The sequence below is a fragment of the Podarcis raffonei genome, chromosome 12 (genome assembly GCF_027172205.1).
Source record: "Podarcis raffonei isolate rPodRaf1 chromosome 12, rPodRaf1.pri, whole genome shotgun sequence".
NCBI classification, from domain to species: domain Eukaryota; kingdom Metazoa; phylum Chordata; class Lepidosauria; order Squamata; family Lacertidae; genus Podarcis; species Podarcis raffonei.
The window spans coordinates 1,202,411-1,228,702 of NC_070613.1; the positions used below are offsets into that span (position 1 = coordinate 1,202,411).

Genomic DNA, 26,292 nt, shown 5'->3' on the forward strand with positions numbered 1-26,292 from the left:
TTAGCCTAATAAACATATTGCCCCAATGTCATGGCTATCTTTGTCTATTATTTGATTTCTGCTCTCTAATGGTAGAAACACCCACAGGCGGTTTATCAGGGGCCAAGCCTGAAACCATTTTAATCCTTTTTGAGAAATGATACCAAGTTACCCTGTGTAAACAGACACAGATCTCCCCCCCCCCCCGACACATTATTTTTAAAACAATGTAGATGTGGCAACCGCCTTTTCCACATTTATCATGGCAGATGAACAAAACACACTAAAAGAAAGCGCATGCATACAATGATTCACACAGACATACAGAGACACAAGTGAGGTGCAAGTCTCCTTTGTGACAGCTTCAGTACAGTTTTATAGAGCTTCAGGGTGAAGCTAAATTCTTTAAAAGGGCAAAGAATTCAATGTCACAAATGTTCCAGGTGCGCTAGCGTATCAGCTTGCCTGACGAAACAATCCTCACTCCCCCTGCATGCTGTTCTGGGGGTTCATCCAACACTCAAAGGGATGGGGGGAGCCCTGTTTCAGAGGTGCAAGGTCAATCCTGCCCAGTGTAGGAAAAAATGCAACTATTTATCAGCCACCTCTAGACCTGGAAGTTTAGTAAAAGAAGAAGCCTGAATTTATGAGAAAGTTGCATTTTGTTGCAGGTCCCACTTGCAGTTAATATTAACAGCTGCATCTAGCACCATTTTCAGGTTTAGACTTCATCGTTAAGAGCACTTTATCAATGTGGGTAGCAAATACATAGGCTATATATAGGTGTGCATGCACACCTGCATATATCACCACCCGCCAAGCAGGGCCAGATTTAGGTTTGATGAGGCCCTAGGCTACTTAAAGTATTGGGGCCCTTTATATGTCCAGCTGTCCTTTGTTTTTTGTGCTGAATATATGCTATATGGTAATTTATGGACCTAATAGATATCTAAAGCCATTACTTACATCATAGGAGCCTGCACAACACAAGACACTGTTGCTGTATGTAGGTTTTATTTTATTTGCTTTTTATCTTATATTTTGGAAATGTACATCCAGGTTTTTTTCCTTTACATTTTTTGGGGGCCCTAAACTATAGCTTGTTTGGCTTATACAATCCGGCATAACTACCCAAGAGCGGCAGAGGATTTGAGGACCTCAGACAGCAACCTTTCAAGAGAGATGCCTTTTAAAGTGGAACCTTTAAGCGTGGCCCCTCTGCCGCCGCCCCTGAGAAGCTTCGCCTCCAAGGCGAGCCTTTCGAGAAGCGACCCGGAGGCCCCAGCTCCCAAAGGAACCTGGATTTTGCTCCACCCACGGGGCTGCGGACGGCTCTTCCGTGGCAGGCAGTCCGCACATGCTCAGAAGCGCTCTTGGGCATTTCTTGCCTCGCTTGCCATAGGGATAAGGCCCCCTCCGGCCTCGCAGGCAGGATCTTCCCCGCCGCTTGCTGGCCCCTTACTTACTTTCAGCGCCTGGAGAGGCTGAGGCCACGGAGACTCCGCCGCCGGGACAGACATGAACTCCGCCCTCCTCGCCTCCCAAACTCCCAATCCTGAGTTCCTCCTGTTACGGAAAAATTACGGGGGTGGGGCACATCTTTAAAGCTGTTAAATGTTACAAATATTATGCATAAATGTATCCTTTCGACTTGACAGCTCAGGGAAGTTACCTAGCTTTAACAATCTCATAAAATCAACTCCTTTGCCAGTTTCCTCCATTTCAACACTGTTTTGCCCTTGGAAAAACGACTCTTTTCCCTGCCACCTCCCCAAGCCTGAGGACATGTATACACACCTCCTACCCCAGGAAGTGCCCAGAGGTGACAATTGCTGAGCTGATTGGTGGCCAAGGGAAGCCTAATCCCATCACCAGACTTGCCAAGGGGTCCAGACATGCAAAGGAAGGTCTATGGTACTTTGGGTGGTGGGACTTCAGAGGTGTTTGCCTATGCTAACCTTATGCAGTGGTATCTCTGGTTACATATGCTTCAGGTTACAGACTCCGCTAACCCAGAAATAGTACCTCAGGTTAAGAACTTTGCTTCAGGATGAGAACAGAAATCGTACGGCGGCAGCAGGAGGCCCCATTAGCTAAAGTGGTGCTTCAGGTTAAGAACAGTTTCAGGTTAAGAACGGACCTCCAGAATGAATTAAGTACTTATCCCGAGGTACCACTGTACCTGGGTCTTGCCCTGACATGTCTGCTTATGCTAATCTTATACCAAGGACTTGTCTGGACATGTTTGCCAAGGTTGAACTAGTGTAACCCCAGTCTACCCCTCCCCTTTTGTGACATGTCAGTGATGTAGCAATGATGCTGTACGAACTGTATTCTGGGATATGGTGGGAAAGTTTTAAAAGTCCTTCTCACCCCATCTTCAGGGTTCAAAATTCCTCTTTGAACCTGTTGCGCAATAAACTTTGGTCTACAGCTATTTGCTCTGGTCGGTGGCTGTGTAGCACCCTGCTTGTGGTTAACGCTTAGCTGGAATGAAATATTCAACGCAGCAATAGAGAAATTAAAATAATAATTTATTTGTCAGACAAATAAATGAGAGACACAGTGGTATATGGTTACCAAAGCTCTGCCCACTCCAGCCCTGATGGCCAGCACTTATATTCCCTCAGCCCAGCCCCCTTGCTCCTCCTTTGGCTGCCTCTGTCCAATCAGCCTGGTTGAAATTCCTATTGGCTGTTTGCTAGAACCAATCATAAAAGATACACCCATTTCCTATTGCCTTTTATGGGAGACAAAGAGCTATATTTCCTTCTATCTATAAATGGCAAATAAGTAGTCATATATCTTACATTTGCCTCTACAAGGCACCTTAATTACCAGATCACCTTTTGCCCTCCTTGCCCTATTGCCCTCCAAAACAGATGGCTAAAACAGATGGTGCATGGTTTTTTAAATTTTTATCTTAAAGAGATCTTGGGTTCACCTTCTCACACACCATCTATGAAATAAGAATCTAACATAAGAATCTAACATTTCTTACTTTCTAAATCCTTTGCATAATTACATTTAAGCCAATATATTTCATATATTAACATATATAGCTTTTTAGAAGGAAAGGCCTTTTCAAAGTAAAAAAGGAAAAAGCTAAGTTCTCTAAGTTCTCTGAAGCTTCAAAGCAGCTTCAGAGAGAAGCCTCTTTCCCTAGCCAGCTGCTGTTTCTATTAGCTCTTGCCCTTTTAACCTTATGAAAATGTGGCTCAAGTTTAATGGGAGGCACAATAATTCTTACTGTTTACCAACTCTTAATTGTGTTTTTGTAGCTTGATTGTATTCTGTAATTTGTATGGTCAGTGTGACCTTTTGCTCCCAGCCTGTAATTTCCTTTTACAACCCTGAAATACTGCTATAGATCAGTGGGGCCCTTGAACAGGAAGATAAACAGCTGCCAGCTGCTTTATGCCTGGCATGAGAGATACAAACATTTGCAAATATATTTTTTAAGCTCATTTTAAAATACAGATCTTGATCAGATGCCTCAGCTGGACTCCTTCCTTTATTCCGCAGGGACCCACGGGCTCTGCCTGACCAGCTGGGGGACTGAGCAGTCTCGCACCTAGATTTTCCCATAGCACTCCAGATGCCAGTGAATTGTCCACTTCAGTTAGCGGCTCCCCCCTCATTCATCAGGCAGGTCAACTTCTTAGATCTTCTGAGACGGAACAGAAAGCCCTGCTGAGAACCACTGGAGGTCTGGCCATCCAAGGTAGCAGGAGAGGCCCTGTGGGGAAGGAAGCAAAGTGGGGGGGGTTGGGGGTGAAAGAGGCAGCTCCCCTCCCCTGCTCAGAGATGCTGAGAGACCCTCTCCCACCAGCTATAATTCCCAGAGTTCCGTGGCAAAAAGGACAGGTTGTTAAACTTGGGGGTGTCTTCTAGCCTCTCAGCACCTTTTAAAACAACAGTTCCCATGATTCTGTGGAGGAAGCCAGGACTCTAAAGTGGGATGATTGTGCTTTGTAGATACAGTGCAGACGGGGCCTGGGTATGTCTCTTGTCTTTCTCCTTTCTTCTTGGAATGGCTTTTTATTGGGTTTTATAAACAAGTATCATAGGAGTAATAAAGGATACAAATAACTAGACCAAGTCTTCTCTTGTCATCTGTACAAAAATAGCACAATAAGTTTGCGATAATCCCTTCAACATATGGTTCATTATTAGTGGTCAGTGTCTGAGTTCTTGGTTCATGAATTGGTGTAAGCAAAAGCAGGAAAAGGGGAAACAGGGTAGAGCAGAGTTAACAGGTAACAGGCAACATTGCCTGGGGAAGAGTCATTTTCCCTCTTACGTTGTCAATGAAAGTGTTGGACTGTTGATGAGGGTGGTGTTTAGATTTTACTTTAGATCAACCAGAGTCTGATCCTGATGTATGGGGGGGGGCGTGTTTCTGGAGACTTTTCGTCCGACAGAACAAAAGAAAAGAGGAGACCTCACCCCAGTAGTCTGTCTGGGTTGGAACTTTGGAGATTCCAAGTGCTAGAAAACGAGACAGAAGCAGGAAAGAAATGAGAATGGGAAGGAGAGCAGCTCTTGAGGACCACAATTTAGCACACACACCCTCTAGCCTGGTGGACAAATTGCACTGGGTCAATCACAGTTCTGACTTCATTTGTTGACTGGAAACAGAAAGGCAGGAGGAACTAGGCTCTTTCATCTCACAGAAAACCCTTCGGCTGCCTGCATTGTAAGTTTTCTTTTCGGAGGGTTACTTCTCATTCTTCCTCTTTTTTTGGTTAAAGCCAGGGTAAGTGTTGTGCTGCAGTCCAGCCCTGGTTCCTAGCAAGACTCAATATTTTTCCATCTATAAGACGCCCCATGTACAAGATGCCCCCTATTTTTGGGGACTCATATTTAAGAAAATGGAGGGAATATGTATCTGTGTATAAGATGCCCCCAAATTTTTGACATTATTTTTTAGGGGAAAAACCTAGTCTTATACACGGAAAAATACAGTATTTCCTTTTGTAGGATTTGCTAGCAACTCTAATAAGGACAGACAGAACTTGGCAGAAGACCAAGGGGTTCCTTCCAAACTCTTGGAGGAGTGGCACCTTGAGATGTTGAAATATGTGGAATTCGCAGGAATGACCAGTAGAATAAGAAATCAAGATGAAATAAAGGTTTAAGGAGGACACGATAATATATATATATATAGATTACATGAAAAACTATAATAAACAATTAATTATAACAATTAACTAGCAGGTTGCTAGTAACTTCAGCAGTGTAAGTAAGAACAGGAGATAAAGAGTAAAAGAGAAAGGATTGGAAAACTAAGATGTGGGAGGGAGTGGATTATAAAATGAGCCATGGAAGGAGAGGAAGGGAAGTCCAATAATGTTTGTATCTTTGAAAGTAATAGAAGTTACAGTTTTGAAATGCAAATAAATAAAATATGGGGGGGGGAGAGTGTTGGTTATTTTGCAGATTAGTTGGGCTGCAGAAGGCGTGATGGGGAGACCACACATTCAAGAAACGCAAAAGTATCTTTCGCTTGGTTTAATAACCAAAACAAAAACACCTTTTACACTAAATTAAATTATATCAGTAAGTACAACCAATCCACCGGGGTACTGAGAGAGCCACATGCTGCTCTTTATATACCATACCCAACAACTTAATTAACACAACTTAACAACACCTGCTATTCTGCTTCGCAGCTGTAAAACTAGGTCGTGTTATTTGCTCTGGCCTTTAAAGAAATACACATCTTGTGAAACAATAATGAACCTTATATTTAAAGAAACCTTTCAATACAGAGAAGCGGGGATGGGCGAGCGGGCTTTAGCATGTTTGTGTTTTGCAGGGTTTTTGGAAATGAGGCCCCTGTACTTATGCGCCTGCCCCCTCATGTTTTTATAACATTTCTGACTAGCAACTGTTGGAAAGCTGTTGTCTGGTTGCTCGGATCCTGCCTGGCCACTGTGAGAACACGATGCGGAGCTCGAAGAGCCATTCAGAACAGAACATGAGCCAAGGGCTCTTCTGGGCCTGATCCCGCAGGTGGTTCTTATGTTCTTGCAATTCATGGAGGCAGCAATGCTTCTGGATCCCATGTGCTGGGAAGCGCAGGTGAAGAGCTCGGATCCTGCTCCGGGTTTTCGCATAAGAGGCATCAGGTGGGGCCCTTCTGCCTCCAGGTCTCTCCCCTAGTTTTCTGGGACAAGGCAGGCATTGCTTTCCCGGAGCAAGTCCGAGCTTCGCTCCAGAAATTCCTCGGTTGCGCAACCTTGCGCGCTTCCGGGGAGGCGACAAAGTCCGTTTTCTCCTCCCGCTGCTGCGCTTCCCTTGCTGCGCTCAGTGCGCAAAGGCTGCCATCCCGAAAGCAGCACCAGCCCCGACTGCGCGCATCCAGCTGGAAAGGCCGTCGGACAAAGAGGTGCGGGGGGGGGACTGGACAGGGCGGGGCGCTTTGCTGGAAGTTGGCCCCTTTGTTTGATATGGGGGGGGCATTTATTTTTATTTTTTTTAAGTTGCGTAGGGGTCTCACTCCCGTTATTTGGGGAGCGCGGCTTATTTATCCCCCCCCCCAGATGTGGAACGCCTGTAATCTCTCTTCAAGGCACCGGGCGGAGAAGGCGGCTCCCCTCCATCTCCCTAGCTCTGTGCCTGACCAAGGGGGGGTTTGGGGGGGTTCCGGGGCTGGTGCAACAGGCTTCGAAGCCACCTCGCTGCAGGAAGTAAAAACTTCCTTGAGTCAAAGGGGTTTTCCAGAATCTGGACTCTGCCCTTCCTCCGCCAGCGCTCTCTGGACAGGGGCCAGGTCTCCGCCCGGGAGCCAAGAGGAATCGAAGCCGGGGAGCCGAAGCCCCAAGGGAGCAGTCTGCGGGAGGGAGGGAGGGGTCTGCCCAGGGTGTAGCCGGGGGGGCAGCTGCCCCCCATCAAGTAAATCCATACAAATACTGTACTATACTTAGCTAACTGAGGTTCTGCACCCCCTACCATAAAGCCTGCCCTCCAGCATATATCGTGGCTGCGTTCATGGGTCTGCCCCCCAACATTTTAAGCTGAGCGCCGCTTCCTTCGCGCCTCCAGATTGGGGCCACCCGGCACCTAAAGACGCTCCTCTCCCTCAGGTGGGCGGAAGGGGGACCTCCCCCTGGCCTGGCTCCACGAATCCTCCCCCCTCCACGGAGCAGGCTGACCTGACAGTGCTCCGTGCAATAGAGACGCGTGGAGCTGGAAGGGATCCCCAAGGGACATCTAGTCCAGCCCCTTGCAGTGCAGAAATCGCCGAACCTACAGGAGTTTCCACCTTTCTCTCTGGTGCAACGCGCCCCTTTCCCGCCATCACCTTTGTGCTGCAAAATTCTCCTTGCTTATCGCTCCCACCCCAACTACTTATTCCCCCCTCCTCCTTCATGAATTTGCCCAGTCCTCTTTCAAGCCTTCCAGGTTGGTGGCCATCTCTGCCTCCTGTGGCAGGGAGTTCCACAGTTTCATTGCACAGAAGGACTCTATTTGATTTGTCCTGAATCTTCCCACATTTGTCTTCCTGGGATGTCCTCACTGAGTCCCAGGGTTAGGAGAGAAGGAGGGAGACCCCTCTCTCTCCTCTTTCAGGCTCCCTCCAGGCTGACCCTGCCCTCTTCTGCTCCCTGACCCCCCCCCCACAATTGTCTCTCTTCTCCCCCCCCCCCAGGTGCATCTTGTGGGTCCCGAGGAGGCATCATGGCCAGCAGCAGCAGCATCATGAATGTGTCCGGGGCGGAGGGCGCAGAGAAGACGGTGATCCACGTCAACATCACCCAGGAGTCCTCCCTCGGCTCCCTCCTCAAGGCCCTGGCAACCTGGAGGCAGACCCCCAAGCCTCGCCCCAAGGACCCCCAGGGCCCCTCTGCCCCTCCGAAAAAGGCTGGCTGCAATGCGGAGCAGAAAGTGCTGGGGGTAAGGGCCAGGTGTGGGGTGGGTGGGGGGAAGGAGGGGAGGGGCCCCAGGCTGTGAGGAAGGGCAGGAAAGAGAGAAGGGTCTCTCAAGGGCCACATAGTCCACACACCCACCCCGTGATGCAGGAAGGGGGCAGCGTAGCCTGAAGAAGTCTGCAAGTGGAGATCAGCAAAATCCCTCTCTTGCAGGAAGTTGCTGCCCTGAGGCCAGAAGGGAGGCAGCTCTGGGGCTTGGGGAGCATTTTCAGAGCTGGAGGGAGTGGGACACACGCACACTGCTGGAGATAATAATAATAATAAATAATAATAATAATAAAATTATTTATACGCTGCCCGGGCTCAGGGCGACTAACACCAATAAAATAAAATCACAGTAAAACATAATAGGGGGGAAAGAGAGGGAGAAAAAAACCCAAACCAATTTAAAATACAGGTTAAAATGCAATTTAAAATGCAGCCTCATTTTAAAAGTAGCCCATAGATCAAGATCATAAGGGGCGGGAAACACAAGAGTCAGACTGAGTCCAAACCAAAGGCCAGGCGGAACAGCGCTGTCTTGCAGGCCCTACGGAAAGATGTCAAGTCCCGCAGGGCCCTAGTCCCTTGCGTGCCTGAGTGCTGGCTGCATGGAACTCTGTGCATGCCCAGAGACAGCCCCTCCTGGCCTGGCAGCTCTGAGAGGGACTTGAGTTGCTCTGAGGGGGGTGACTTGTGGGGCGGAGCATGTGTTGGACCCTGTCCCTCATTTGTCAGCCAGTCTCGTCTCTCTTGCTTTGCAGGGGACACAGATCCTGCTTGGACTGTTCACCATCGCCATCGGGTGTGTCCTGTGCCTTGGACAAGGGGTTGACTATTGGATATTCCGACCACTCTGGAATGGAGCTCCTTTCTGGTCGGGGGGCGTGGTGAGTCCTGTGGGGCTGAGAGGAGGCGCTGCTCCTCTGGAAGGGAGGGGCGGAGGTCCCCTTGGAGGCATCTGTTGGCCCCAAGGACGTCAAAAGAGCCTGCCTGGAGAAAAGGCGAGGGAGACGGGACTTTGTCAAATGATGCACAGCCTGGAGAAAGGGAACAGAGGAAGCTTTTCTCCCTCCTAATGCGAGAAGTGGGCACCCAGGGAGGCTGAATGTCGGAAGATTCAGGACAGGTCGAAGAAAGTCTTTCTCCACACAGCAAGTGAAGTTAAACTATGGAGCTCACTTCCTCAGTAGGCAGTGATGGGCCCCATCTTGGACGGCTTTCAGTGGCGATGGACACATCCATTGAGGAGGAGAGGACTATGGATGACGATGAGCTGAGATGGCTCTGCTCTGCCTCCACCGTTCTGAAGACCAGTCCTCTTTTATGGCCATCCCAGTTGGCGGCCGTCGCTGCCTCCAGTGGCAGGGAGTTCCATCATTGAACTCTGCTCTGCCTGAAGGATTTTCTTTGGTCTGTCCTGAATCTTCCAAGCTTCCTTGGAGGGCCAGGAGTTCTGGTGCCACAAGAGAGGGGACAAGTCCTTTTCTCTGTCCTCTTCCTCCACGCCATCATAAATGTTCCTAAATGTCTACCACGTCACTTCAGACTCGCCTTTTCTCTAAACTTAAAAGCCCCCAATGCTGCCGCCTTTCCTCATTGGGGAGTCACTCCACCTGCCTGGAAGTTTGGGCTGCCTTTACCTGAGCAGCCCAGGCAACAGGTCCAGCCCACTTCCCCCGGGCTCAGGTGAGAGGCCAGGTGTTGTGTTTGTGGCCATGGGGGTGTGTGGGGGGGTGTCATTCTGGGCTGCAGAGCCATTGCAGGTGAAGAAGCACACCTGGCGTTGGACGGAGAGCAACCTCAAGGCCTACGAATGGTGGTCGCTGGGGAAGGCGGGCAGGAGAGGAGGGGATGCCTGATTCTTCCCAGTTCCTCATTGGCAAGAAAGGGCAGGAAGCAGATGGTTCGGGCCGGTGGAGATACTGCAGAATCCTAGAGATATCACCATCATCATCATCATTATATATTGATTTATATCCCCACCAGGCGGGACTCAAGGCGGCTCACAGCTAAAAATGAGAAGGGCTAAAAACAGAGAAAAAGCAATGACTAGAAAACAATCAAACGTTGATAGAATAAAACTGCAGCGACGCGGACTTATAAAAAATATTGGGGGGCCCCGGGAAAGCTCATGAATAATAAATAAGCTCATGAATATGCAAATAAAGTGGCGCCGCCTCCTCGTGAGCGAATAGGGGAGAGCGTGCTGCGCCTATTAATCAGCTCCAAAGGAAATTGGGTGGAGCTTTTGCTCGGGAGGGAGGGCAGGAGGCATGCAGCCCGCCCCCCCTGTGCATTTTGGGCTGGGGGAGGGGCGGCGATGGCGCTCTGCTGGAGGGGCGCCGGAGATTATTGGGGGGGCGGAGCCCCCCCAAACGAATTTTTGAGGGGGCTCGGGCCCCCTCAAGCCCCATGGAGTCGGCGCCTATGTAAAACTGTATACATATATGAAATCTATTTAAGCCAATAAGGACCCTGGGGGTCATTTCTGTGGACCCCTGACCTTGGTGTTTCTCCCCAGCTCTTCGTGGCCGGTGTCCTCTCCGTTGTGGGCGACAGACGTGGCGGCCGCTGGGTAAGTGAGCGGGGTGGGGGCTGCTCTTCCATTGCAGGCAGGGGAGGGGGCTGCTGGGCCTGGGGCTGCTGCCCCCTTCCTCATGACTGGGCCTCACTCTCCCTTCCCAGGTCCACCTGGCCACCTTTTCCCACCTGGCCAGCGTTGTCGCCTGCTCCGTGGCCCTGGCAGTCGGTGAGGCAGACTTGCCCCCCCTCAATTACGAGCCCTACTACTCTGAGAAATTGTGCAGGAACGCCCAGTACAGGGACCGCTATTACCAGCCCTGGGAGACAGCTGCCCCCATCCCTGAGGACACTGACAGGGTCCAGCGGTGTGAGATGATGATCCAGAATCTCTGGGTGAGTTGTCTGGCTCATGGTGAGGGGTAGACAGTGTGGCTTAGTGGTCAGAGTGCCACACTGGGACCTGCGAGAGAGCAGGGTTCAAGTCTTCCCACTCGGCCATGAAGCTCTCGCTGCCGTGACCTTGGGCCAGTCGCTGCCTTCCCTCTGCCTCTCCTCCCTTCCTCGCAGGGCTGGTGTGGGGACTGAATGGGGAGGGGGAGAAGAAGAGGAGGTGGGATAAAAAGGCAATGAGTCTGTGCATCCAAGTAGCCATGAGGAGCATGGACACTGAAGTGAGGAGGGGAGAATCTACTGGATTCCTGGCATGGTGGATCTCCTGTTTCCAGACCTTGGTTGCAATCCATGCAATGGGTGGGGGCTTCCTGTATGTCTTGAGCTGCTCCCTGGGGGTGGGGGTGGCGTCACCCCTCTAGACCCCAAGGGAGCAGTTGCTGTTGTGGGGAGGGGGAATATTGCCATGCTTCATCCTCACTCGTCTCTCTGCTTCCCCACACCCATCCAGAAAATTGCTGCTGGACTCAGGATCCTGCTGTTAGCCCTTTGCATCGGGGCTCTGGTGATCGCCGTCTTCTGCCTGGGCAACGGCCTACGCCGGCTCTGTTGCTCCTTCCGGGTACTTGCACTGGGTGGGGCAGTGGGTGGGAGAGAGGAGTGCTGGGCCCAAACAGACAGGACCTGATCCATGACGCTCTTGGTGCTCGATTGTGAGGAGAGGTCCAAAGTAGAAGTATTGGTAGACTCTCCTTCTTGGGAGGTCAGTAATAATAATAATAATAATAATAATAATAATAATAATAATAATAATTTATTATTTATACCCCGCCCATCTGGCTGGGTTTCCCCAGCCACTCTGGGCGGCTTCCAACAAAGTATTAAAATACAGTAGTCTGTTAAACATTAAAAGCTTCCCTAAACAGGGCTGCCTTCAGATGTCTTCTAAAAGTCTGGTAGTTGTTCTTCTCTTTGACATCTGGTGGGAGGGTGTTCCACAGGGTGGGCGCCACCACTGAGAAGGCCGTCTGCCTGGTTCCCTGTAACTTAGCTTCTCGCAATGAGGGAACTGCCAGAAGGCCCTCAGAGCTGGACCTCAGTGTCAGGGCAGAACAATGGGGGTGGAGACGCTCCTTCAGCAGAGGGTGGGGGCCCCCTGCCAGGGATCCTTCAGCTGTGATCCCTGCATTGCAGGGGGACGACGACTGGATGGCCCACAGGGCCCCTTCCAACTCAGCCCTGTCCCCCAAATTGTTTAGGGCTCTCAAAACCTGTGCCTGGCTGTGGGCAGGTGGGGGCACTCCCTGCCCTCCATCCCAGCTCCCAGCCGCTGTGCTTTGCTTGGCACCAGCTGCAGCTTCTGGGCAGCTTTGGGGTATCAGGAACTGCAGGAGCCCAACTGGGATGTGTCCAGTGCATGGCCTGGCCCTTCTGCCATGGCTGACCTACAGCTGACCAGGGTCTTAAAAGGTCCCCGCTCATCACACTTTCTCTGCACGTAGATACTTGTGTGAAGGCACCTCGGCAAATGCTTTCAACTTGTTTAGCAGAGCTGCTGGGAAGCAGCGAAACAGCATCTTGAGTTAGTTTAGAGATGAAAACACTCAGTGTCAGTCTTTTCCTCAAACTGCCCTTTCTCCCCCCTTCCAGGGCTGCTGTGAGAACTACAGCCCCCTTGAGGACCCTGAAGTGCCCCCTCCGTATGAGGAGCCGGCCAAGGAGGAGAACGCCGCCTGAGCCGTGGGGCAGAAGGAGCCGATGCCTGCCTCTTGCCCCTTCCTCTTGCCCCCTTGCTTGCCTGGGTGGGGGGACCTTGTCCTGGTGAGCGAGTGGGGTGCCCTTCTCACCTGGAGCCCCCACCTGGACCCAGGACCTAGCGGCTGAAGCTCTGGCTGTCTCGCAGCTGCCCTTTCTTGCCCTTTCTTTCTCTCTGCATATCTGCTCATTCCAGCCTCTTCCGGAATTGGGGCTAGAAGTCACCTGCTAGAAAAACACAAAGCAGGGGGAAGCCCGTCCCCCAGTCAAGGGGAGGGGCAGGCGGGCAGAGTCCTCTTCTGGCCTTTCCAGCAGAAATCCAGAGCCATTCATGCCTTCCCTCCATCCTGGCTGCAGTTGGGCTCTGAGCTGCCACTTCTGACCTTCCCCGGAAAGGGCTTCCCCGCCTGGTCCTTTGCCACTTCTTGATATTACTTGTTCAAACTTCTTCTTCTTCCTCAAGCCCCTGGTTTCCAGGGGGTGACAGATGCTGCCTCTCTGCCTGCCGCTTGATTTGTAACCAATATATTCTCTAATAAAAAGATTTATCTCTTCTCCTGGGAGTTTTGCTCATTTGCTTCCAGTCCCTTTTCCAGGAATGCCTGGCCCAGCGGTTGCTCTTTTCGCAGCTGCTGGCTCTGCTGTGAGAACCTGAGAAGAGCCTCCTGAATCAGGCCAAAGGGGGCCCAGCTAGTCCAGCAGGGGCCACACAGGACCACACAGCAGGACATGAGCACAACAGCAGTACATCATCTGTGGAGCTTGCTGCCACTGCAATGGAGGATTGGACAAATTCCTGACAGAGGTGAAGGCAGTCTAGGGCTGGATACCTTGGAGTGCCACCTCTGTGTCCATTCTTACATGCAACGTGGCGCCAGTGCCAAAGGGCACATCCTTTGGCCTTCGTCCTGGGTGGGGCAGGTGTGTGTCTTTCTGTTGCTTTGCCTGCTTGGATAGGGCTCCGGCTTCTCTTTCCTCCTCTGGCCCAGAAGGAGGAGGAGAAAGAGGAGGCTCCTGGCTGGCCGGTGTTCTCTGTGTGTGCTCAGAGGCACACACTTTGTGGAGAACTGAGGGAGCCTCTTGCCTTGCATGGGAGGATTGGCTGAGGAGCCCCCCCCCCCAGACAGGGGCAGTCCACACCAGGGACTGCCTGGCAGGACTTGGAGTGGGGATGAAGCCCCCCAACAACTGCCTGGCTGCTGCTGCCGCCTCCTTGCCAGGGCTTTCTGGACTCCTAAATAATTATGTTGTTACAAAAGCAGTGTGCCTGCCCCTCTCTCTGCCGAGTGGTGGCAAGAGCCCATGGGGTCCCAGGCACACATGCAGGGTCTGTGTCCCTTTGGAGAATGGAAGACACTGTTGATTCACCTATCTACGCCTTCAGTCCATGATGGATCTCAGCTCTCCCACCCCCTCCCCCTCCCCAGAACACGCCCCCCCCCAGAGCAGTTACCCTGGGTGCCTTCCAAATCTCTGGTCTTTGTCCACCCCTCAAGGCAAGAGGGAAGGACAGTGGTACCTCGGGTTAAGAACTTAATTCGTTCTGGAGGTCCGTTCTTAACCTGAAACTGTTCTTAACCTGAAGCACCACTTTAGCTAATGGGGCCTCCCGCTGCTGCTGCGCCGCCGGAGCACAATTTCTGCTCTCATCCTCAGTGGCGTAGCGTGGGTTGTCAGCACCCGGGGCAAGGCAAGTAATTTGCGCCCCCTAACCCGTGGATTTTAGCAGGGCGCAGAGAGCTGCGAGTGCGAGCGCGCGCCCCCCCAGATGTTGTGCCCGGTGCGGCTGGGCCCCCCTGCACCCCCCACACTACGCCACTGCTCATCCTGAAGCAAAGTTCTTAACCTGAAGCACTATTTCTGGGTTAGCGGAGTCTGTAACCTGAAGCCTCTGTAACCCGAGGTACCACTGTTAATGGCCAGCTATTCTTCTCTCCATAGCCACAGTTCAGCCAGGTTGGTTTGCGTAAGCCAGCCCAGGAATTTCCTGTCTGGCACAGCTCTGCACGTTATGTTTTATCCATATCCCCATAATCAACATCCTAGCATTTATTCACCCCCACCAGATCTATAACAATATTACCATAAAGGCATTTCTACCCGACCTCTTCAAGCTCCAAGAATCTCAAAGTGGCGAACACGGATTCTCAAAGTGACCTCTTTCATTGGAGGTTTTTAAGCTTCTGTTGGATGTCCGTCTTCCAGGGATGCTTTAGTTGAGGTTTCTGCATTTGCAGGGGATTGTATTGGGTGGCTTTTCTGGACAAGGGAAGGAATAGCTCAGAACCAGCCAAGAAATAAAAACAAAACCTGCTCTGAAGGGAGAAAACACTAAACAACCACCACAAGCAACACATCGGCTAATATGACATACTGTATATTGTTTCAAAATTCACAAACAGAGAACAAAATATGTGCATGGAGTCACAAATTAATGCGAATCGTAGAAATGTTCCATAAACAGAAATGGTAGAAGTGGTAAGTAGCTTAAAAGACCACTAGAATGAAGGCCGAATGCCTTTCCCCCGTCAACATCCTCCCGAAGTGAGATGATATCAGGGCGCCCTGAACATCGCAGACGGGACAGGACAGTTCTTCCCGGATAATTCGGGAAGAAACATTTCTGTTTATGAATTTTAAAACAATACATGTTATTTTATTAGCCGACGTGCTGCTTGTGCTTGTTGTTTAGCGTGTTCTGTTTTGCAGGGATTTTCTGAAGGGAGAAAACGCAGAGGGGGGGGGAGAGGGGGGATCTTGGTGCTCCCGGCTTTGCACGGGTTAAAAGGAAGGGAGCGGGATTCCTAGAGAGGGCAGGAGAGAAAGGTGAGGGTGGGGCCAGGTCCCTCCCTCCCAAGTCACTTCCTGCAAGCGGTGGGCGGGGGCCTCTTCGGAGAGCTGGTGAGTCTCCTGTCTCCCCCCCCCCGTGCATTGGGGGAGGGGGTCCCAGGGCTGCGGGGGAGGGTGCATGGGGCTGTTCGGCTCATGCATGCTGGGGACCCCCAAGTTTGGGAGCAGGGGGGCCTTCCCCTTCCTCTCTGCAAAGCCGGGGGGGGGGAGTTTGCAGGAGGTCTGCAACTATGTTCCTCCTTTGTATCAATGCGCTGCTCGCGGGCACGAAGGTTTCAGATTTATAAACCAGTCACGTTTGCTAATAGAGGTTGCAGCCAGAGACGGAAACATTCAGATGTCAAATGCACCCACACAATAAGCACAACCTGACCTGTGCAGAAAATGAATAAGGAATGCATGGATGGAGAAGGCGATGGGGGCATAGCTGTCAACTTTTCCCTTTTCTTGCGAGGAATCCTATTCGGAATAAGGGAATTTCCCTTAAAAAAAGGGAAACGTTGACAGCTCTGCATGGAGGCCTCCCAGCCAGGATGGCCAGTCGGAGGCAGGGATGCTTCTGAATCCCAGTTGCTGGAAAAGCCTCAAGCAGGGAGAGAGGTGCTCTTGGGCTCGGATCCGCCTGGTGGGCTTCCCAGAAGAGGCCCCTGGTTGGTCCCTGTGAGAACAGATGAGGGGACTCAATGGAGCCCCCTTGGCCTGATCCTGCAGGTCTCATCTTCTGCTCTGATGTTCCTCCAGATGCAAGCGAAATCTCCGTTGCTTCTGCTTCCCCAGCCCCTTCATCAGACAGGAGGGTTATCCAGACTCTTGGGTGACACACGTGTGCCTGTTCAGACATGCAACCTCTCAGGTGTCCAGACACCTCACTCTGAGGGGTGGCTCCTAGCAACTCCCAGCATCCTTAACAAACTACAGTTCCCAGGATTCTTTGGAGGAAACCAGGGCTCTTTAAAGGGGTCTGATCCTGCTTTGCAGATGCAGTGCAGATGAGGGGTGTGTGTCTTGCCTTTTTCTTTTCTTTTTGGAATAACTTTTAATTGAGTTTTATAAACAAGGTTTGTAGAAGGAATAAAGGACACAAATAAATAGGCCAAGTCTTCTCGTGTCATTTGTATATCACAAAAATAGCGTAATAGATTTGCAGGGATATCTGCAACATTATTAATGGTCAATGGATGAGCTGTAGGTTCGTGAATTGGTTTAAACAGAAACAAAGGGGAAACGGAGTTAACAGATGACAGTCAACAGCCAAACACCTAGTCAAGAGCCCTTGGGTTTGTGCTTAGGTTAAATGTGAGTAATAGTCATTTTCTTCTTATGTTACCAAAGAAACAATATAAAGAGGAGGTATGGTAGACAGTGTCAAATATCTGAAGGGCTGTCACATGGAAGATGGAGCAAGCTTGTTTTCTCCTGATCCAGAGGGCAGGACTCAAATAAATGGCTTCAAGTTAAAAGAAAGGAGATTCCAAACTAAACATCAGGAATTATCTTCTGGTGGAAAGAGCTGTTTGTCAGTGGAACGGTCTCCCTTGGGAGGTGGTGGACTCTCCTTCTTGGAGGTTTCTAAGCAGAGGTTGGCTGGCCATCGGTCATGGATGCTTTAGCTGAGATTCCTGCATTGCAGGGGGTTGGGCTAGATGACCCTCAGGGTCCCTTACAACTCTACAAATCTATGATAAAGTGTTAGTCTATTGAGGAACGTGGGAGGGAGGTTCAAAGCAAAGGTAATGCTTTGTGTTTCAATTTAAATTCAGATCAACCAGATTGAGCCAAATTCTCAAAAGTCTGCAAATTCGAACAAGCTCCATGCCTGTTTCTTAAGCCTCTCAACGTACCTTGAGGCTATTTTCCCACATGCCTGAAGCTTTAGGCTTTGTACTGGATGTTGTTTTGCCTATTCTTCGTCCTGCTGCTGCATTTCTATGATTCTAGTAGACTTTATCTTTTTTCCACGCTGGAGGCCTCATTAGTGTAGTTTGTTATTATTATTGCTATTGTTACCACTGTTCCATTTGTTACCCAGAGCAGCTTACAACCATTTTAAAATATTTTTAAAAGTCAAAACAAATAATAATCAGAGGAATAGGCTGGGTCCTCTGTTGTCAGAGGCCTTGGGAAAGAGGGGGAGGTGCCTGTGTGGGGAGGGAATCCCCCAAGGGGGGATCTGCCCCCAGGATGCCCTCTCTTGGGCCACCCCCAGCCAAGACTCTCAAGGGGGTGAAGCTACCAAGAGCCCCCCCCCCGCCAAAATTCACAGCCAAAAGGGTCTCTAGCGAAGAAGGTGGTTCTTCACATATCTGGGGGCCAAAGTGAAGTCCTCCTGTGAGCACTTTGAATTGGACTTGGAAATGAAGGGACCACCAATGCAGCTGCTTTAAAACAGGAATTAAATGTGTTCTCAAGAGTTGTAATGGGGGTGGGATTCAGTGAGGAGGGGGAGACCCTTGGATGCTCCTTGGAGAAAAAGGGGGGGAAGAAATGCTCTTCATAAAGAAAGGGAGCCCAGCCAACAATCCGGCTTCTGCCATTTGGAGCAGATTCTGAACTGTGCTGGGCCCGGGGGTAGCCCCAGTAATGCGGTCCAGGTCCGTTCCCGAATCCAAGGGTTCCGTGAGGAGTCAGTCCGACAGGGCCAAGGCATAGAATCACAGGCAGGGTCTGGCATACAGCTCCCGCAACCTGGGGCGGGGTCCAACAGCCTTTTATCTTTGTTGGGGTAACGGCCGGTCCTGATCCCCCAGCGACTCACCTCCCTGTCTTGCCCGAAGGCGAGCACTTCTGCTGCGAGTACTCAGGTTTCTCCTTCTCTCAGACCTCAGTCTCTGCAGCTTGGGAGACATTGGTGGGTTACTAGACCCAGGGGCCGCCTCAGCCTCTCCTGACCCAACTGGTAGTGGAGCAGCTGTAAGTGGTGGGCCAGCTAGAGGCAATGAGGTCATCCTTGCTTCTGGAGCCAGGGCAGGATCAGGCCCCTAACTCGGCCCAGCTGGTCTTTGTTGCAGGGGAACCTGTGCAGACTGGAGCTCTTCAGAATCAGGCCCCAGATTAGGCAAAGGATCTGGTGTGGACTGAGACTCCTCTGGCTCCAAGTCTGAGCCCGAGTCCCAGGCCATCACATGAACCATCCTCAAGAGCAGTTCCACTTGGAGGGCATTGCGATAATCCTATCTGATCCACAGCAGAGAGTACCCTGGCCATGTCATCTCTGCTCCAAGGGGACAGTGGTGGGCAAACTAGCCAGACCTGGAAAGGGGCACTCAGTGACCATTCTGAATCCAGGAATACCCCCAAACGTATAAGGCTGCGTGTGGGTTAAGCTATGCAACATTTTTATTAGTAGTATTATTAACCTGCTGTTTATCCTAAGTACCCTGGGCAGACAACCATGTTAAAGCGCAATACTAAAAACAGTTTAAAACAACTTACAGCCGCAGAAAGGAGAGCCCTTCTTAACTTGCTTTCTAGCGCTGCCCTTTGGCCTCCCCTACTGGGCCCTCATGGGGTGGGTTGGATAAGGAGAAAGAAAAAGAGACACCACCGAAGTCGTCTGTCTTGAGAACTTTGCAGGTTCCAAGTGCTAGAAAATCAGGCAGAAGCAGGAAAGAAATGGGCCCTGAATTGGGGGAGGGAGCAACCCTGGAGAACCCCAGGGTTAGGAAACCCACATTTTAGGAGGGCTAGAGTCTCTTCTTTTTTGTGTTGAAGAAATCTCAGAATCTGTGATGTGGAGTCCAGGCTTGGTTCCTAGCTGGACGCAGCCACGCTTGCTCAGAGAACATTTCCCCCTCCTGACAGTGTATTTGCTTTGTAGGATTTGCAGAGCCAGCGGTTCAGGCAGTTCTGCTACCAGGAGGCCAAAGGACCCCAAGAGATTTGCAGCAGGACTCTATCACCTTGACCATCAGTGACTAAAGCCAGAAAAGCACACGAAAGCCCAGACGCTGCACCTGGTGATCTTGGAGCAGTTTCTGGCTGTCCTTCCACCGGAGATGGAGAGCTGGGTGAGGGAATGTGGAGCGGAGACCAGTTCCCAGGCGGTGGCCCTGGCCGAAGGTTTCCTCCTGAGTCAGGCAGGGGAGAGGAAGCAGGCAGAGAAAAAGCAGGTGAGAGAGGCTTCCCCTGGATGCTGTCAAGGAGCTCTGAATGATATGAGAGATGCATCATTTTTTGTCTCTGCCACCCTTTTTGTAATCCTGCTCCCTATTCTCTTTTTGGAATCTTGGTTGCTCTTTCAGGGAAAGGATCCATTTGCAGAAATGGGCCCTGATTCCTCTGAGGCAGAGAGGGCTGCACTGGACACCAGAGAGAGGCCACTGGGTAAGGAGGAAGGAGTTTCTTCTCTACTTAGCCCACATTCTTTGGGTTTTAAAACGAATCTTTAAGTCCTTTTAATCTTTTTGGAGAACACACTTGATGGCCTGTGAGGGACAGTGGAGCCAGAGCGGAGTGTGGGGTGCAGCACCTCCGAGGTTCCACCAGGGGGCGGGAGCCTCTCTCTGTCTCTGATTGGCCACCAGCCCTTTTGGAGGGAAAACCCAAGAAGCCCTTTCTGAGGGAGAGTTGGGCAGGGCCTGATCTAAGTGGGGAAGTGAGGATTATAAAATAATAATAGTAATTGCTATTATTCAGAGAAGCTCTGTCTGAAGGAGAACTGGCTCCGATCTAAGAGGGGAGATGGGGATATTATTATTATTATTATTATTATTATTATTATTATTATTATTCGGAGAGGCTCTATCTGAGGGAGGACTGGCTCTGATCCAAGAGCAGAATGAGCCCCACAGCAGCTTAGATAGGAAGGCGACCCAGTGGAGGGTCTGGGGAGAATATGGAAGCAGGATTTAATCTGGAGGTCTCAGGAGGCAGGAGAGGGAGAAGCTGTGGGAAGATGGACTAAACCAGGGTCTCCTTCCAGTCAGGAGGGGAGAGGTCTGCTAGGAAAAGAAGACCCCCAAACAAATAACAAGGGCTGAGAAGATCTCCTGGGTCTGTGGGAAATCCCTCAGGAGTGGGAAGGTTAAGAGAGAGGCGGACGGACGAAAAATGCCCCTCGCTCAGGAACCAAAGTATTAGGCTGAGAAGGAAGGTCTGTTGTATTAAAAGTCATAAATAAGTAAAGAAACGAGAGGGAAGAAACAGAAACCGAGTTAAGCCTTTTACCTCCTATGGTAGAAATCTGAACATTTAACTGAAGTGCAGCAAGTGAGCTTTTAGCAACTGAAGTTTAAGAAAAGCTGTGCATATACTTCAGTGATATCTTTTTATTTAGTTTAAGTAATCAGCTAACTTTTATTTGAATGAACGCATCTCCTGACCCCAAATTTGTTTCATGGACCTCTTCTTTTGTAAATAAAACTGTTCTTGTCCGTTCAGCTCCAGCCTAAGTCTCTAAATAACAAAGTTTCCCCTCACACAAGATCCTCACAAGGGAGCCTGTGGGAAATTGCAGAAATCCCTGTAATTTGCATATCATGAGGTGGGTTTGCTATATTTAATGGGGGGCAGTTAGTGGAGTGAATCCACTCCTTATTAGGTGATGGTCACTGGTGGGATCCAAGAGCCCAAAGCAGGGTGCATCAATTTCCACATAACTAAAATATGAAATGGCTCCCAATGTCCAAATGCCCTCGGCACGTGAGGCTTTTTCTGTGGCCCCTCTCTCGTTCGCCATGCACAGCTCCACCTCTGACTTCTCACTCACCTTTCTGTCTCACAGATGGCGGAGGGATTCTGGCAAGACCGCCTCATCCATCTTTTCTTGGTGGCGGAGGAGAAGTCGCGGCTGTGGAACCAGATGAGGTGGGGAGAAGGAGCATTGGGGGGGAAAGAGGGTGAGAGACGGGGCAGCCAGATTGCCTCTGGGCCTGAATGATTCTCCTTCTCTTGGCTTCTGGGCTTAAAATGTCATTCCAGATGGCTTATGTGCTGAGAATAAGGAACAGCCACCTCATTTTAACTAGCCTTCTGAATGTCACTAGTATTATTTGTCACTAGTTAACAGTTTTATTTCTATATTTGTTGAATGCTAAAATAGGCTTCTGAGCAGTTGACAACAGGGGAAAAACAGTGGCCAGGATTCACCTAACCATCTCCCTTAGTTGCACATCAGAGATTACCCTCCCCTATGCCCCTTTGTACCCCTTGACTTTGGGGCATCAGGAGAGTCTGCTAACCCCCCCCCCCACCCGTGCACAGGGAGAGAATACTTGATTTGAATAACACAATGTGGAGTTCCCATTTACAACAAGATTAACACACTTCATTCAAATACACAGTAAAAGAACTCCATTAAGATGTTAAAATAAGCATCCATGCTTAAAATGTGCAGCAAAACAATTCCATTAAGGCAACGCAGCAATTACCAGGCAGAAAACAACAGAGCAATGTGTAGTAGATGATATTTATGCTGTTTAAGAGGGCGACGTTTTCCTTTTTCTTGTAGGGTTCAGTTTGCTTTGAAGATGTAGCTGTTCGTTTCACAGACGAGGAATGGGCATTGCTAAATCCCGACCAGAGAGCTCTGCATAAGGAAGTCATGGAAGAGAATTGTGGGATCTTGGCCTCTCTAAGTAAGGCTCTGTGTTGGATCATGATATCTGATTTGAAATTCAATACGTATCTCCATGTGAGAAACCTCCAAGATTTTGATGTAGCTCAACAGCACCACCTACAGCATCTGGGATTCTGATAGCCCCACAGCTCACCTGGAATGGAGGACTATCAACTGTTTGGCTGTGTATAGTCTTCCTCCATTTATGTCTTTTTAAGCAATGATCAGGCTGGTCCGAACTAACCTGGCCTTTTAAAATGTAGGATTCAGAGTAGTGAGGGAAGTTAACATAGTTTCAGTCAGGTTTTACTTGTTTGGTTAAACAAAAATGATAGAAAAAATGAACAAAGAGAAGACTGACAGTGGAGATGTAGCAGATTCCATGAATGGGCCAAACAAAATCCATCTAGGAGAAGATCTAGGCTTTTCAAATCTCAGATTCCCGTTATCTAGGGCTCCATTTCTTCCTGAGGTTCTAATCCATTTTTTCCCCCTTGCAGGTGACGATAAATGGGAAATTGAGAACCAGGCAGAATATGACAAAATACACACGGTGGATAAACCATATAACTATTTGGAACGTGAAGAAATCTTCAGTCACAGCTCCCATTATGCTTCTCATCAAAGAAATCCCATTGAGAAGAAACTCTATCCATGTTTGGAATGTGGAAAGAGCTTCAGTAAAAGGGCCCACCTCACAGCCCATCAAAGAACTCACACTGGAGAGAAACCTTATCCGTGCTTGAAATGTGGAAGGAGCTTCAGTCGGAACTACCACCTCACAGCCCATCAAAGAACCCACAGTGGGGAGAAACCATATCAGTGCTTGGAATGTGGAAAGAGCTTCGCTCAGAAGTTAAGTCTTACAACCCATCAAAGAACTCATACCGGGGAAAAGCCATATAAGTGCTTGGAATGTGGAAAGAGCTACATTCAGAAGTTCAGTCTCACTTCCCATCAAAGAACTCATACTGGGGAGAATCCATATCAATGCCTTGAATGTGGGAAGAGCTTTCATACAAGCACAAATTTCCGTCGACATCAGAGTATTCACCGTGGGGAGAAACCATATCAATGCCTGGAATGTGGCAAAAGCTTTATTCGGAAATCTCATCTCACTATCCATCAAAGAATTCACAGTGGTGAGGAACCATATCAGTGTTTGGAATGTGGAAAGAGCTTCACCTGGAAGGAAAGTCTCACTTCGCATCAAAGAATTCATACAGGGGAGAATCCATATCAGTGCTTGGAATGCGGAAAGAGCTTCTGTAAGAGGGCCAATCTTACAGTCCATCAAAGAATTCATACAGGTGAGAAACCCTATCAGTGCTTGGAATGTGGAAAGGGCTTCACTCAGAAGGAAAGTTTTAATTTCCATCAAAGAATTCATACAGGGGAAAAACCCTATCAGTGCTTGGAATGTGGAAAGAGCTTTGGTACAAGCGCTTACTTTGTTCAACATCAAAGTATTCACTGTGGTGATAAACGGTATCAGTGCTTGGAATGTGGAAAGAGATTCACTTGGAAGGAAAGTCTCACTTCCCATCAAAGAATTCATACAGGGGAGAAACCATATCAGTGTTTGGTATGTGGAAAGAGCTTCAGTAAAAAGGCCAATCTTACTTCCCATCAAAGAATTCATACAGGGGACAAACCTTACCAGTGCTTAGCATGTGGAAAGAGCTTCAATCAGAGAACCCATCTGACAGCCCATCAAAGAATTCATACAGGGGAGAAGCCCTATGAGTGCTTGGAATGTGGAAAAAGCTTCAGTCGGAAGGAAAGTCTCACTTCGCATGAAAGATTTCACAGAGGGGAGGAACCATTTAAATGTTTGCAATGTGGAAAGAGCTTCAGCCGGAACGCTCATCTCATTTCACATGAAAGAATTCACAGCGGAGAAAAGCCTTTTCAGTGCTTGGAATGTGGAAAGAGTTTCAGTCGGAAAGAAGGTCTCACTTCCCATCAAAGAATTCATACAGGGGAGAAACCATATCAGTGCTTGGAATGTGGAAAGAGCTTTAGTCAGAGGTCCCATCTCACAGCCCATCAAAGAACTCACAATGGAGAGAATCATGGAATCATATTATTGTAGAATTGAAAGGCACCTTGGGCGTCATGCAGTCTAACCCTCTGCAATAAAGGAAACTCAACTAAAGCATCCGTTGCAGGTGGCTATCTGCTTCAAACCCCCAAGGAAGGAGAGTCCACCATTTTCTGAGGGAGTCCATTCCAATGTTGAACAGCTCTTAGGATCAGAAAGTTCTTATTTATGTGTCAAGGTAATCTCCTTTCTTGTAACTTGAATCCACCAATATGGATTCTATCCTCCAGAGCTGGAGAAATCAAGCTTTGTTCGTCTTCCAAGAGACAGTACTTTAGATATTTGAAGATGTCTATCAAAGCTCCTTCCAGTTTCCCCTTTCCCAGGCTTAACGTACCCAGCTCCTTCAACTGCTTCTCATAAGGTTTGGTTTCCAGACCTTGGTCACCCTCCCCTGCACACATTGCAGCTTGACGTATCCTTAAATTGTGGCTTCCAGAACTGGACACAGGACTCTAGGCGTAGTCTGACCAAACCAGAATAGAGTGGTACTACAACTTCCCACGATTGGGACACTAGACTTTTGTTGGTAACAGCCTAGAATAGCACGAGGGGTTTTTTACCGCTATCACACTGTGGACTCATGTTAAGCTTGTGGTCTACTAGGAATCACCTAGATCCTTTCACATGTAATATTAGCAATCCAGGTGTCTCCCATTTTATATTTGTGCAGCCTAACTGGAGAACCTTATGTTTGACCTTATTGAAATTTCATCTTGTTGGTCTCAGCCCAGTTTCCCAACCTGTTAAGGTCATCTTGATTCTGTCTTCTTCAGCTACCCGATTCCACCCCGCCGGTTTGGTGTCCTTTGTAAATTTAACGAGCATCCTCTCAATTCCTTTGCCCAAGCCATTTATAAAGACGTTGAACAAAAACAGGCACAGGATAGAACCCTGTAGCACCCCAGTTATTCCTTTTTTCCAGGATGACGAGGAATCATTAGTGAGCACTCTTTGGTTTCGGTCAATCAACCAGCTACAAATCCCACATTTTACCAGCTTTTATACAAGAGGGTGATGAGCAATTTGGCAGTGCTGGTGAGTTAGCCATCAACACTGAGCTCTTCCTTGGAGAAGCTGACAAACAATTCACGTACTTCCAAGAGCCTCCAACTCACAAATTTGTGGTGCTCCTGGCTGCAACTGTCTTCCTTGGCATGTCCAGGATGGTGGTGGTGCCAGCTTGAGCCCTTCTTGGTTTCTGCTGAACACACACAGGACATCTTCCACAACAGCCAGGAGTTCCCTCTGTGAGAAGGGTAGGTCAAAGATTCCCTTGCTGCTGTCCTCCTTTGATTCTTCACAGTACATTCCGAGAGGATGCAAGGAGCAAATAATTGTATCCACGAGAAAGAATGAGTTTCGTGTTCATTGTACTCAAAGGTGGTTGGGAGCAACAGCAAGCACAGTTTATTTACTTCGGCCAACTCCAGTTCTCATCTGCACATGTCTGACCCATGGAAGATGGCTTAGATTGAACCAATATTCTGAATGACAGTGCAAAACCTGACATTTGTCCTTATTGAAATTCATTTACTGCATTTATATGCCGCCTTTTTCTCCAGGGAGCTCAAGGTGGTGTCACACGGTTCTCCCCCAAGCTCCTTTAATCCTGACAATAACCTTGTGAAGTAGGTTAGGCTGTGAAGCGGAAACTGGCCCCCAAGGTCACCCAGTGAGCTTCATTGCCAAGTGGGGATTTGAACCCACTTCTCCCAGGTCGTAATCTTGACACACTAACCACTAAACCACACTGCCTCTCTAATGAGCCTCTCTGAAAGTGTGCATGTGTGTGCATTTCCTTAAAGTTTGCCTGTGATGTTACAGTGTTTGTATTTAAAGTTGTATACACATGTAATTAATATAATACTGGTAAGTGCAGTATAATAGTAGATTTAAGGTAGTGTTAGGTAGGGAGATGGGGAGAATGAATTTGGAATGCTGGGGGTGAGAGGTGATTGGACAAAAGTTTTAAAGGGGGTTTGAATAACTACAACATAACAAAAGTAGTGATATACAATAAATATACAAGATGTAAAATAAAGATACAAAAAATCAACAGCAAGAACCCCCCTCCCAAGCCCAAGAGTTTGTTCAGCAGCCTCAGCTTTTGTAGCTGGAGTCAGTCCAGGCCAGGTGGAAAAGGCCTGCAAGGCAGAGAGTAGATTTTCCAGGACTCAGCCAATATGGTTTCTGGCCTCTTCAGCAGAGACAGT

At 49.2% G+C, this 26,292-nt stretch overlaps 2 protein-coding genes across 5 annotated transcripts in view; both read left to right on the forward strand.

The window, feature by feature from the left end:
• The window catches only part of LOC128424000 (zinc finger protein 883-like), a 75,421-nt gene extending 49,269 nt beyond the window's left edge, over window positions 1-26,152 (forward strand). The window contains exons 1-6 of one of the 4 annotated variants that reach the window (XM_053409737.1): window positions 15,420-15,467; window positions 19,234-19,525; window positions 19,658-19,739; window positions 21,139-21,221; window positions 21,865-21,991; window positions 22,473-26,152. In XM_053409737.1, coding sequence (XP_053265712.1) covers window positions 19,412-19,525; window positions 19,658-19,739; window positions 21,139-21,221; window positions 21,865-21,991; window positions 22,473-24,067 — 2,001 coding nt within the window. In that variant the 5' untranslated portion in view covers window positions 15,420-15,467; window positions 19,234-19,411 and the 3' untranslated portion in view covers window positions 24,068-26,152. Of the gene's footprint in view, window positions 1-15,419; window positions 15,468-19,233; window positions 19,526-19,657; window positions 19,740-21,138; window positions 21,222-21,864; window positions 21,992-22,472 lie in introns of those variants that run through there. The other 3 variants (XM_053409738.1, XM_053409736.1, XM_053409739.1) reach the window with 3 other exon arrangements.
• LOC128424027 (transmembrane protein 176B-like) lies at window positions 6,257-13,121 on the forward strand. Its single transcript, XM_053409802.1, has 7 exons — window positions 6,257-6,373; window positions 7,637-7,881; window positions 8,660-8,785; window positions 10,420-10,473; window positions 10,584-10,814; window positions 11,323-11,433; window positions 12,462-13,121. The coding sequence occupies exons 2-7, from the start codon at window positions 7,666-7,668 to the stop codon at window positions 12,546-12,548; spliced, it is 825 nt and encodes a 274-aa protein (XP_053265777.1). The 5' UTR covers window positions 6,257-6,373; window positions 7,637-7,665; the 3' UTR covers window positions 12,549-13,121.
• Window positions 26,153-26,292: the final 140 nt, after the last annotated feature.